General features: G+C 47.2%; 1 protein-coding gene across 4 annotated transcripts in view; it reads left to right on the forward strand.

Annotated features, from left to right (window-relative positions):
- Positions 1-1,447: 1,447 nt before the first annotated feature.
- LOC107118210 (zinc finger protein 185-like) overlaps positions 1,448-12,346 on the forward strand; it is a 38,407-nt gene continuing 27,508 nt past the window's right edge. For 3 of the 4 annotated variants that reach the window (XM_015420502.1, XM_015420503.1, XM_015420505.1), the window contains exons 1-6: positions 1,448-1,509; positions 6,345-6,428; positions 9,061-9,141; positions 9,848-9,919; positions 11,580-11,654; positions 11,787-11,891. In XM_015420502.1, coding sequence (XP_015275988.1) covers positions 1,484-1,509; positions 6,345-6,428; positions 9,061-9,141; positions 9,848-9,919; positions 11,580-11,654; positions 11,787-11,891 — 443 coding nt within the window. In that variant the 5' untranslated portion in view covers positions 1,448-1,483. The remainder of the gene's footprint in view (positions 1,510-6,344; positions 6,429-9,060; positions 9,142-9,847; positions 9,920-11,579; positions 11,655-11,786; positions 11,892-12,346) is intronic. The other variant, XM_015420504.1, reaches the window with a different exon arrangement.

The following is a 12,346-nucleotide window of genomic DNA, read 5'->3' on the forward strand; positions in this document are numbered from 1 at the left end:
CAGCCCCATGTTTCCAGGAAGCCCATAAGCCTTGCATGGAGGTGGTAGCTCTCTCCTGTTTCCCCCTGTACCTTTATTACTACTTCTGAACACGGAGGTTTACTTTTAGCTATTGGGGCTAATAGCCGTTGATTAACTGTCTAATCCCCTCTTTTAATAAGGTTTGTGTGCACTGGGAAAACGGAACACATAGTAGGTTCCTGTAGGATATAAGGGAGCTGCGACCAGACTTGCTCGAAGAAGATGAAGAGGAGGAGGAGGATTTATACCCCGCCCTTCACTACCCAAGGGAGTCTCAGAGCGGCTTACAAACTCCTTTCCCTTCCCCTCCCCACCACAGACACCCTGTGAGGTAGGTGGGGCTGAGAGAGCTCTGACAGAAACTGCTCTTTTTCAAGAACAGCTGTGCCAGAATTATGGCTTGCCCAAGGTCATCCAGGAGGTGCATGTGGAGGAGTGGGGAATTAAACCCGGTTCTCCCAGATTAGAGTCCACGCACTTAACCACTACACCAAACTGGCTCTCACACCAAACTGGCTCAGTAATACGGATAGTGGGGTTCAGCTTGCTGGAATGCAGGAGACTTACATGGCTGCCAAGTTGGCTTTTCCTTTTCCTTGACATTACTTATCTTTTCATGGTGCATGCATGCCAGTTTGGTGTAGTGGTTAAGAGCATGGACTCTAATCTGGGAGAACCGGGTTTGATACCCCACTCCTCCCCATGCAGCTGTCGGTGTGACATTGGGTCAGTCACAAGTTCTCCCAGAGCTGTTCTCTCAAGAGCAGTCCTCGAAAGAGCTCTCTCAGCCCCACCTATGTCACAGGGTGTCTGTTGTGGGGGCGGGGAGGAGATTGTAAGTCGCTCTGAGACTCCGAGGGAACAGCGGGGTATAAATCCAATCTCTTCTTCTTCTTCCTGTATTGAACAGGGGAAGTACTCAACATAGTACAATTTTTTAAAGATAACTGGTTCCTGGGGTGATGTATTTCATCTGTTTACAGACTGCCTCTCAGCATGTGGTCCCCGGGATGGTTTGTGACTCTGAAAAAAAATAGCATCAAAACACAGTTTTAATAAAATCGAACACATAAGTATTTGAAAACCACCAGTAAAATCTGACATAGCATGAAATCAGCAAAGAAAATAAATCAGTTCATTTTTCAGCAGACTGAAAAATTTAGCATTGTCTTATTTCTGCTCAGTTTGGCTGCTGTCCCCAAAAGTATCAAAAATCAAGTATGATTTCTAAAATATTGGCAAATCTGGACTTTGTGCACAATTCTTCTTCAGCTCCAGGCTGTGGGATAGACTTTGACCTTGAAGCCCTGACATGAAGGGAGAATTGTACCAAAGACACACTGCAAATGGCTACGATGGGTTGCCAATCTCAGTAGAGAAATGCTGCAGACTAACTTCCCATCCCTTTTTGGTTACTATCAGCATTGTTGAAGAAAGAAGGAGCCTGTGGAGTGACCAGAGAATGTCAAATGCTGCTTCTACCACCAGGTTAGGACAGTCCATATCTTCTTCTTCTTTTTTCCATCCCATATTACAGTAAGCCATGAGAACCCAAATAGCCTCAACAAGGGAACAAAATGTGCCAGAGACTCACAGCTCCAGTTATTTAAAATGGAGCCCCACCAGAGAATCAAAACATGTGTTGGTTATTCATCCAGTTATACTTATGAGCCTCTTTATTTTCAAATATCTGTTGTTTAATTTCTTCGGTCTGAGAAGTCGTCTGTAGGGCCAAAGCATCCATTTTGGCTTGTAGGGGCTCAACCGCAAGGGGTTCTGCATTGCTTACAGCCGTAGGGACCGCAGTCTCAATGGGTTTGTTGACAGCTGAAGAAACAGCCTCTTGTGTCAGGGCCTGCAAGTCTTGGGCTGAAATTTTGGCTAAACTAGCAGCAATTGTTTTACTCGTGCCTGGGGAGGGTCTCCCTGGACCACTGGACCTATTTCACCTGTATCCACTATGAGCCCCCTCCCCCTCTTTCTTTACGAACACACAAGTCACTGTAAAAAATCAAGCCAGGTCAGGCCGCAAAATTATTTCCCCCTTTTAAACACCTCTCATGTAAATACCTGGCCTTACCCCTAGCTTATCAATTGTGATTGTTACTGAGAGAAGAGTTTATATTTAAACAGAGACTCTCTGTCCAGTTCCCCTTGCTGGTGCCTCTCATAACCAAAACCTTTGTTCTCACATAACAATCATCTTCTTACATTACTTTAGTTAAAAATTACTATTTCTTGAAGCCCAAATCAAATTCTAATAGCTCTATCCTTCACAATGACAGTCGGAAGTATTTTTAAGCCGTCAGTTTTCTCGCAAAGCAGCACAGCACCAAAGTTGTAGTCCACCAAACTGTTTCTTCTTGTTCCCGGGGCCCAAAGTAACAAAACAAAGTGTGAGGAAACGTCTTACCCCAACCTCTTGTCTTTCTATTTCAATATGAAAAGTAAAGCCAATATCCACAGACAAAAGGAGAGCCACCAGCTAAAATAAATTCAATTGTAAAGGTAAAGGTTCCCTTGCTCGAAAGCCAGTTGAGTCCGACTCTAGGGTTGCAGTGCTTATCTCCATTTCAAAGCCAAAGAGCCAGCACTGTCTGAAGACGTTTTCCGTGGTCATGTGACCGGCATGACTAAACACCAAGGCGCAAGGAACGCTGTTACCTTCCCACCGAAGTGGTGGGACTAGAGACGTGAGCTCACTCTGTCATGCGGCACCCGGGTCTCGAACTGCTGAACTACTGACCTTCCACAGCCTGCAGTTCAGCGTCTTAACCACTTGAGCCACCGCAGTTTGTATCAATTGTAAATATCCACAAAAAAGGTGTATACTGCTTAATTTTTCAGCAGGCCATTGTATTCCTTTAGAAGACAGGTGATCTATGTGTTAAAAAAACCCAAAAGTATATATCCAGGGAGAGAGTCCAATCTTGTCGTCCCATAGGTGTCAAAAGTCCAAGAAAAGGATTAATAAAAAAAGACAAAAACAAAAACCCAGAAAAATAAAATCCATTATAAAGTAAAATAAAAATAGATTCCCAAGTCCAAAAAGAGATTATAGTTCCCAAGAAAAAAATTACAAGAAGAAAAAAGAAGAGGTTCCACATATAACCAGCCAAGTTATAATCCACTTAGAGGAGAGTTCTTTTTAAGTGTAAAAGTCAAAGCAACCTTGCTGCTTGTCTCTCTGCTACAGCCACAGTGCAAAGGGAGTCGAAGGGCAACACTTGAAATAAATCTTCTTCAGTCCTTGCATCAACTATCAGATATCAAATAGAAAAGAAAAAGCCAGACTATACTTAAATGAAGCCCCTAGTCCCAAATTGGTAGAGTCAACCAAACACAGCCGTTCGGGTCCTTTAGTAACTATCTTCAGTAATAGGAATTAGCGTGAAGCCTGGGATGCACTTCCAAGCTGCTGCACCTGGGATGGGGGGGAAACCCCTTCACCCTTTATTCTCTTCGCCCAGGACTTTAAATTTCAAATGGACCAACCTTAGCTATCCAAAACAGCAGAGAGGGAAAGTTTAGAGTTGCTCAGTATTGCTCAGTTACTCATGGTGTCCAAAAGTAGAGTTTTAAGATGAGATTCTTTAGTTGGAGTACAGCTCCGGAAGTGGTCGATCTCTCTTCGGCGCTTGATAGTTGCCCACAAGCGCTCCCTCTCAGGTCCCTGCTTCGGGGCGATCTGGAGTCTACTCGCTGTATGTGAGAGCCCCCGGATCAAGCCCCTTTCCTAGAGCTTCCCTTCGAGAAGGCTCTATAGGCAGGGATCATTTCATAGAAAAAGAGGTGCAGGAGCTCATTAGCATAACTCATTTGCATATGCCACACCCCCTGACATCACCAGAAGTGTGTCAGAAGGCAACACCCACCGCTCATGCTCCACTGGACTGTTTTGGATAGCTAGCTATCAGGGGGGGGGAGGTTTGGATGTGCAGATCTGTCCTCGCAGAGGAGTGAGAGCTTGTACCTGAATAAAACTTGGTCTTAAAGGTGCCACTGGACTGTTTTGGACCAGGGGGGCGGAGGGGGCTCTGCAACTTACCTGGCTGCTTCTTGCTCTGACTGAGGCCTGCTGGGAGCAGGGGGTGGGGCTTGTTGCATGTGCCCAACCCCTGGGCTCTTTACTGCCGGAGCTACACTCCTGTGCGCTCCTGCAGGAAATGACCCCTGTCTATAGGGGTCTGGAGCCCCAGAGCCCCCCGCTAAGACCTGGAGGTTCAGTGGTTCCTCGGGAGTTCTCCCGGGAACCTTCTGAAGACGACGGTTCACAAACCGGAAAATCCACTATTTCCAGCTACATATGGGGAGACACGAAGTGTATGTATGGAAAAGAGGTTTAGTAGCTAACCTAATTCCAGGTTCACGCATGTGGATAGGATTCCCAGGTCCTCCCTGGCCACTGGCAAGGGTGGGGGGGTGGGTAGGGTTAGCAGCAGATCCAGTTTGGGAAACTCCTGGAGATTTGGGGATGGAGCCTGGGGAGGACAGGGACCTCAGTGGGGTACAATGCCACAGAGTCCACCCTCCTAAGCATCCATTTTATCTCGGGAACTGATCTCTGTCATCTGGAGATGAGCTGTAATTCCAGGGGAGCCCCAGGTCCCACCCGGAGGCTGGCATCTCTAATTGTGGTACGAGACGGAGTTCTGCATTCTATTTAGTTTTGCATTTGCTCGCAAGAATTCACGGGCTGCTTTTCCAACGCGAGTGTTCTCAAAGCGGTTTGCATGAAAAAGGTAAAAAAAATAAAATTAAAATGTCAGCAAAAACATCAAAGCTAACTCAGAAAAGCGATGAGCGGGGCTTGGTCCGGGCACAATGGAGGGGGCCTTTTGGGAGCCTCTTTTCCTTTCTCCTTCCTGTAGGTCTCAGGGAAGGTAGCTGGCAGTCGGGAGGAAGGGGCAGGATCCAGGCTTTATAGCCTATCTGCTGCCTTCTCATGGGATAGGCACATCGATGGCCGTCGGTCTTCATCCCTCCGAAGGCCTAGCTGTTGACCTTCTTACAGTACAAAGCTTCAGAGTACTTAATTCAAAGAAGGTGGATAATGGAAGTTTTGGCTGTAGCACAGGGATAGACTAAAATGTTTATAGAGGTATGAGTGAAGCTTTCTGATCTCCCTCTTTGTGAAGACGCATATCCGTAAGCATGGAAAGAAGCACATCTGTGAACAACGGACCTTCCAGCTGTTCACAGACGGAAACAGACATGTGTGTAACATCTGTATCGTCACACCACGGTCATTGCCCTGATCTCCCCTCCATTGCTCAGTGCTGAAGGCTTTACGATGTCTGTTATATGTACTTTCCACTGACTCTGCGGTCACCTGTCCTCCACCGGTTTGAAAGCTAAGATGGTATTTCTTCTTTTGGTTATAAACATACATGTTGGGGGGGGGGGACCCAGCTGTCTGATAATACATTGTTTGAAATTTATGCCTGTAGCGTGTGAAGTGACCGGCTATACGCTGCATGTTGCCTTAGTATTCATACATTTATATGCATGTACACCAGGGACAATTGGTGGCCCATGCCAGACAGTATATTTGCATTCCAGCTTTCCTGTGCTGTACAATGCATGCGTGATTGCTGCATTATGCATTCTGAGACTGATTGAGCTTGTCATCAGGAGACTGTGACATATGCGAGATCCGAACTGGCAACCTGGTGTTAGACAAGCTGCTCTTACTTAACCCGACCTCCGCATATGCAATATGAGAACAATCATACTGAAATTATACGTGAAGCACTTTGAACACTAAAAAGTGCTATATAAATGGTGAAATAATACTTCTTTTATTTCTTTAGAAAACATGAATGCCACCTTTGCAGACCAGCGCAAATAATAATTTATGCCAAATCTTACCCATTTGCTGGGGGGTGTGTGTGAAATTTTGGGGGAAGTAATCTGGTTTTTGGGAGCTGCAGTGGCTCAAGTGGTTAAGACGCTGAACTGCAGGCTGTGGAAGGTCAGTAGTTCAGCAGTTCGAGACCCGGGTGCCGCATGATGGAGTGAGCTCACGTCTCTAGTCCCACCACTTTGGTGGGAAGGTAACAGCGTTCCTTGCGCCTTGGTGTTTAGTCATGCTGGCCACATGACCACGGAAACGTCTTCGGACAGCGCTGGCTCTTCGGCTTTGAAACGGAGATGAGCACCTCAACCCTAGAGTCGGACTCGACTGGCTTTCGAGCAAGGGAACCTTTACCTTTACTAATCTGGTTTTGGAAAAAAAGGAAGAGCCTTTGCAGAACTGAAATCATTCCATCTTTTGTGCCACATTACTGAGAAGCTTTTTATTCCATGTCTCCCTACTTCAGCATTGACTCGGGCAGCAGGAACCAAACTTCCAGACATTCTGGGTACTCCTCAGCATTCAATCACTTCACATCTTTGGAGAACAGGTAGTGTGCGCGAGTCCTCGGCCCCAGGGTGCTCCCCTCGCCTTCTGCAGCCCTCAGTTTTGTGCCAAGCAAAACCAACGTTCCGTAACCCCATGGAAATTAAATGAAGTTACACGCGGCTGCTTATTTTATGTAATTTTTTGCTGCCTTACGGGCTGTGAGAAAGGAACGAAGAGCTGGTCTTGGCACCAAAGCCCTGCCGCCCCAGCACTGCTGCTGCCCTCCACCGGCCCACAATCTGACATTGTACCAGGCATCACTGCCCACAGACCATCAGACCCATCACCGAAACCTTTGGGAATGAGAAACAGGTTTTCTAGTTTAGAAGGTTATCCGTTTTCTCTGCTATTGACAACCGTCAGTCAATCACTTTCCCCCAAGAATCTAGACCAAGGGTGTCAAACAGATGGCGCGTGGGCCAGAATCGGCCCATCCAGGGCTCTTATCTGACCCACAAGCAACTGGTCATTACCTTTATTGCCAGATGACAGAGGCTGGTCATTATGTCCCCGTCAATGCTCCCTCTAAGCTGTGGAGTCTTGTGAGCAAAAATTGTACTTTGTGAGCTGCTGGCATGAAAGTTGTGAGCGAGCAGTTTGGCCGCTGCATCAATTAGTTTGCTCCGGAGCCCTCCTTCCTGAGCGGAGACAAAGATGTGTGAGCCGGAGGCTAAAAAACTGTGAGCTAGCTCACACGAACTCAGGTTAGAGGGAACACTGGTCCCCGTATACAGTCCCAGTGCTAATGAGTGGGAGGGTGGGCATCAGGGAGATACTTTGAGGAAACATTGTGAGAGTGTTAATGTTTACAGCATGCTTGTATTTTGAGTAAAATATAATATCATTAATTGGGCTTGCCCGTGTCCTTTGTAAAGTTTATATCCCCCGTAACTGGCATTACATTTTATGGCACCCGTGGCCCGGCCTGACAAAATGACATTCATATCAGATCCGGCCCTCATAATAAATGAGTCTGACACCTCCGGTTAGATAATGTTCATCCCAAAAGACTCCGTTCCCATCTTTACTGCACCCCATCCTGTTCCCCCAACTGCTGATTTATCTTTTTTTTTTTGACGTGTTGTAATTACAACGTAGCCCTTTGAGATGAGAAGGTATTATAGATACAGTACCGTTGTCTTACAGATCTGTGACCAGTGAATGTGCATCACCCCTGTCTCTCTAGCTCCAGTAGGATCACCAATCTCATGCCAGGCTCATTACTGAAAGAATAAAAAGTTGTAATGAAACTGGCAAATCCTCCCCCAGCTTTCAGGGGACAGACTGCAAAAGCCTGGTGAAGCAACGGGTGTGGCCAGTCTTACCAGGCTTCTAGACTGGCTATAGAAGTGAAAGCCTTGTCATTTTCAGATAGATACATAGACAGACAGACAGACAGTCAGACAGACAGATAAAATTGAAATTAACAGATTTTCTCCTGCACCTTAAGAACATAAGAGAACATGAGAACATAAGAGAAGCCAATGTTGGATCAGGCGAATGGCCCATCCAGTCCAACTGTCACACAGTGGCCAAAAATACCAGGTGCCATCAGGGGGTCCAGCAGTGGGGCCAGGACACTAGAAGCCCTCCCACTGTTGCCACACACACCCCAAAGCACCAAGAATACAGAGCATCACTTGCCCCAGCCTGAGAGCAATGTTTAAGCTATGGAGCCTTGTAAGCAAAAATTCTACTTTGTGAGCTACTGGCATTAAAATTGTGAGTGAGCGATTTGGCTGCTGCATAAATTAGTTGGCTCTGGAGCCCTCCTTCCTGAGCCAAGACAAAAATGTGCGAGCTGGAGGCTAAAAAACTGGGAGCCTGCTCACACTAACTCAGCTTAGAGGGAACACAGCCTGAGAGTTCCTATCTTGTGGGGAGGTTTGCTTGTGTATATAAATAATAGTGTATAGAATAATCGTGTCACAAGGAGATGGGCAGGTGCCACTGGAGACCGATAGAAAGCCTCTTCCCCTTTGTGTGGGGACAGGATAATGGGCAACCACCACTGAACAGAGTCAGCAGCACTAGCATAAGTTAAAAAACAACGGTTTGGTTGGCCTTTGGAATCATCTCTAAGATGCTTAGCCTACTGAATCCTGTGCCCAGCATCAGCTTCTATCTTTGTATGATGCGGTATTATAATACACACACACTCCTGCCTTTATTAAAGCTCAGCGAGGGATCCCATTATATGGTGGTGGAAAGTGCTGTCGAGTCACAACCGACCTATGGCCATATCCCGTAGGGTTTTCAGGGCAAGGGATTCTCAGAGGTGGTTTCCTGTTGCCTGCCTCTGCCTAGTCACCCTGAACTTCCACGGTGGTCTCCCATCCAAGAACCGATCAGGGTCGACCATGCTTAGCTTCTGATCTGGTGAGATCAGGCTCGCCTGGGCTATCCAGGTCAGGCCTCCCATGATATATACAGCCTCTCTTCTCTTCCCAGTTAAGATCTGCACAGTCTACAGCCCTGCACGGATGGTAACAACCTACCTGTAAAATGGCTTCTGTTTCATCCGAAAGGAGCTATTATGGGGTTTCCTCCAAATACAGAGTTGGCCCTTTTCTTCCTTTATTCACACTATGCTGCACCCAGAAGTCATGTTCTGATTTTGCTTTCTTCCCCAGTAACAAGCAAGATCAAAAGACGTACAGTCAGACTTCCTGGGACGAGTCTCCAAAGGGCTCCGTTTCTTCTCCAAAGAGGAGGTAAAGTCTGTGCAAAAGTAGTTTACTTAAATGCACTTCCTTCTTCGCAGACAATGAACACACATGTAGCCGCACTGTTCCACTGGCCCATGTGGCTCAGCATGGTCTTTTCTGACCGACAATGGCTCCGCTGGGTGTCAAGCTGAGAAAGGCCTTTCCCCAGCATTTGCTGCGTGAGGTCTTTACACTGGAAATGCCGGTGATCAAACCCAGGACCTTCTGCATGGAGGGCATATGCGGGCCAGTTAATGCGGTTGCCGGCAACCTGGAGGGAAAAAAAGTTCTGTCCCTTTAGTAGATGTTTAACAGGTGGAAATGGGCAAGTGAAGCTTTTCATGGCATGGAAGGAACATCAGTTGGTAAATAACATCCTATTCAGCCTCTGTTAAAGGGACAGGATACTTTCCCCCTCCAGGCTGTTGGCATCCCTAGCAGCTGAATCTCTTGCCTCAGGTTGCCATGTGTCTGGAGGAGGGGGGGGGGAATGTCCTGGCCCTTTGATAGAGGCCTGCTGGTATGTGATGGCTGTCAATTTCCACCCATTAAGCATCTGTTAAAGGGACAAGAACTTTCTTCTCCAGACCTGCTGGCAACCCCACTCTTACTGTTGGGGTTTTTTTTTGTTCTCGCCACTGTCACCTGGGCTAGAAGGGGCAAAAGAGACCCGGGTCCCAATTCCCAAATTCTTTCGCTTGCGTTTCCACAGTCAGAAGAACGAAGGAAAATCCCGGCTCTCATCTGGCTCTGAAATGCAAGATGCCATTTTGCCCGAGTACAGGTAAGACTCTCCAGAGCGATGTGCCATATTAACTGCAGCAGTCGCTGCCCCACGTCTGTGCCTTCTGCACAGCCGTGTCAGTGGGGAATGAAACAACGGCCCTTCCTCTCTTCTGTGCGGAATGCTAGAGTGTGTCAGAACCCACAGCCAACAACGTAGTACACGCTTTCAGGAAAGGTAATACTTTATTGAAGAGCTAGAGATGCATTAACATAGGCACTGTTAAGAATGACGGCTGCCCATGGGGCGTAATAGGATATAGGGTACTCGTATGCACCCCTCCCCCTGCCCTGGCCAATGAGCCACCCTCCCGCGTGCGGGAGAAAGAGCTTCGGCCGTTTAGCGCTGAAGCTGGGAACGAAACACTCTCCCACGGTTCCCAAGAAAACCAGACATCGGCTGATTTCGCACTAGAGCTGCCTCGATGTTGCGCCGCCGTTTGCCCCGATACTATTGGTCAATTTCACACCCGAAGCTGCGGGGCTGCATTTTGACTCGCAGCTTCGCCCGATTTTGACCAATAGTATCGGGGCAATCGGCATCAATTACAGGACGATAAAATCAGAGATTAAAAACTATAAAACTTAATCCTTACATGATGGCAATCAGAGTACTTCGTAACTATTACTATGATGGCCTGGTGCTAGTCCATTTAAGGCGGAGAGGGCTAAATCCCATAAGGCATTCCAGGTGGTAATTACCCTACCTCGGTTAAGGCAGGCGGGTTATCATTCTGAGTCCTCAAAAACAGAACACCAGATGGTAACAGCATAGTAGCAGGAGGGGCTTGATGATATTTAGGGCTGCCAGACCCCTCAGCCTGGGGTTTACCTACTTTTTGGGGTTTCAACCCAGCCACAGGCCAGCAGGCCTGAGGGAGAAGCCCCGCCCCCCAGGCCCAAACACCCACAACTGCCCCCTCCCTTCTCTTGGCAACCTCCAAGGAATACCAGGGTTGTGACACAGAGGCAGGCAATAGGCAAAACCACCTCTGAAACATCGCTTGCCTTAAAAACAAGTTTAGCTCGCCACCTAGTGGTACATAACGCTGAAAGAGCTAGAACTTCTGGCTGCCAGAAAGACCTTAGGCTCTCCTGGCTATTCTACACACAATGCCATACTATAATTAATTAATTAACCCTCCAAAGCAGCCATGTTGTCCATGAGACCTGATTTCTGTTGTTTGGGGATCACTGGTAATTCTGGGAGATTTCCAGACCCTGCCCTGGGGGCTGGCATCCCTAGTGGGAAGACTCATTGGAATGCTGAACAGCATGCAATACATATACATTTTTTTTTGGGGGGGGGGAGAACTGCAAGCAAAGTAGTGTCAGGAAAAATGCTTGAAAATAGTTTCATTTCTACCTTGACGTATGACATAAACACACATTTATGAAAATGAATAATACAACACTGCATGCAATACATATACATTTTTTTTGGGGGGGGAGAACCGCAAGCAAAGTAGTGTCAGGAAAAATGCTTGAAAATAGTTTCATTTCTACTTTGACATATGACATAAACACACGTGTATGAAAATGAATAATACAAAATGATTTAGCTCTCACCGGGAGGATCTTTTGTCGATGAAAACCATTCCCAGTAGGGGGGGAAAAATTGGAATGGCCCAGTTAACCAAATATTCTATTGCCATCTGCAGCTGGGAAGGAAGAAAGGGACAAAGTGCAAAAATGAACGAGAACTCTCACATCTCCCCTGAATCAAGCCCAGAGAGGTAAGCACAGACCGTGTCTTCCTGTGTGTTTAACCCAGTGTTCTCATGCAACTTCCCCCGTTAGCCACATTAGGCTCATCCTGCTGCAGTCCAGCCACTCAAGCTTCCTCCTCCATGCTCTCTACTTGGCAGATACAGCTTCCATGGTCAGACTGGGGATGCTGAAACTGCAGCGGAGACCCATCCTCAATCCAATACCGGAGAATACCTGAACAACAATGGTGCTGACTCTGAAAGGTGAAAGGGCTTCAGGAAAAACAATATAGGTTTGAGGGCCAGCCCGACCTCTGACACTCAGGGTGGAAAAATACTTTACATGGATGTGTTTATTTCTACCAGCAATAACAGAATGCAGCGTGAGAGCTGCAGTTTAAGGGGAAAGAGATACAGGGACACACAAAGCCACCCTGTATGGACCCTTGGATCAAGGGTTGCCAATTTTGCGCTGGGAATTCCCTAGAGATTTGGAGGAGAAGACTAGAGAGGGTGGGGTTTGGGGTGGTGAGGGACCTCAGCAGGGTATAAAACCATAGAGTCTACTCTCCAAGGCAGCCATTTTCTCCGGGATCCTTAATTCTCTCACTTCATGCCATTTTCCCCCTCTCTAAAAATCTCCTCATTCTCAGTAGGGTTGCCAGGTCTTACCTGGCTGCCAGTGGGGGGGGGGCTCCAGCCTGGGTTCCTGGACCTTC

This window comes from Gekko japonicus, unplaced genomic scaffold (genome assembly GCF_001447785.1).
Source record: "Gekko japonicus isolate JY-2015 unplaced genomic scaffold, Gekko_japonicus_V1.1 scaffold507, whole genome shotgun sequence".
NCBI lineage: Eukaryota > Metazoa > Chordata > Lepidosauria > Squamata > Gekkonidae > Gekko > Gekko japonicus.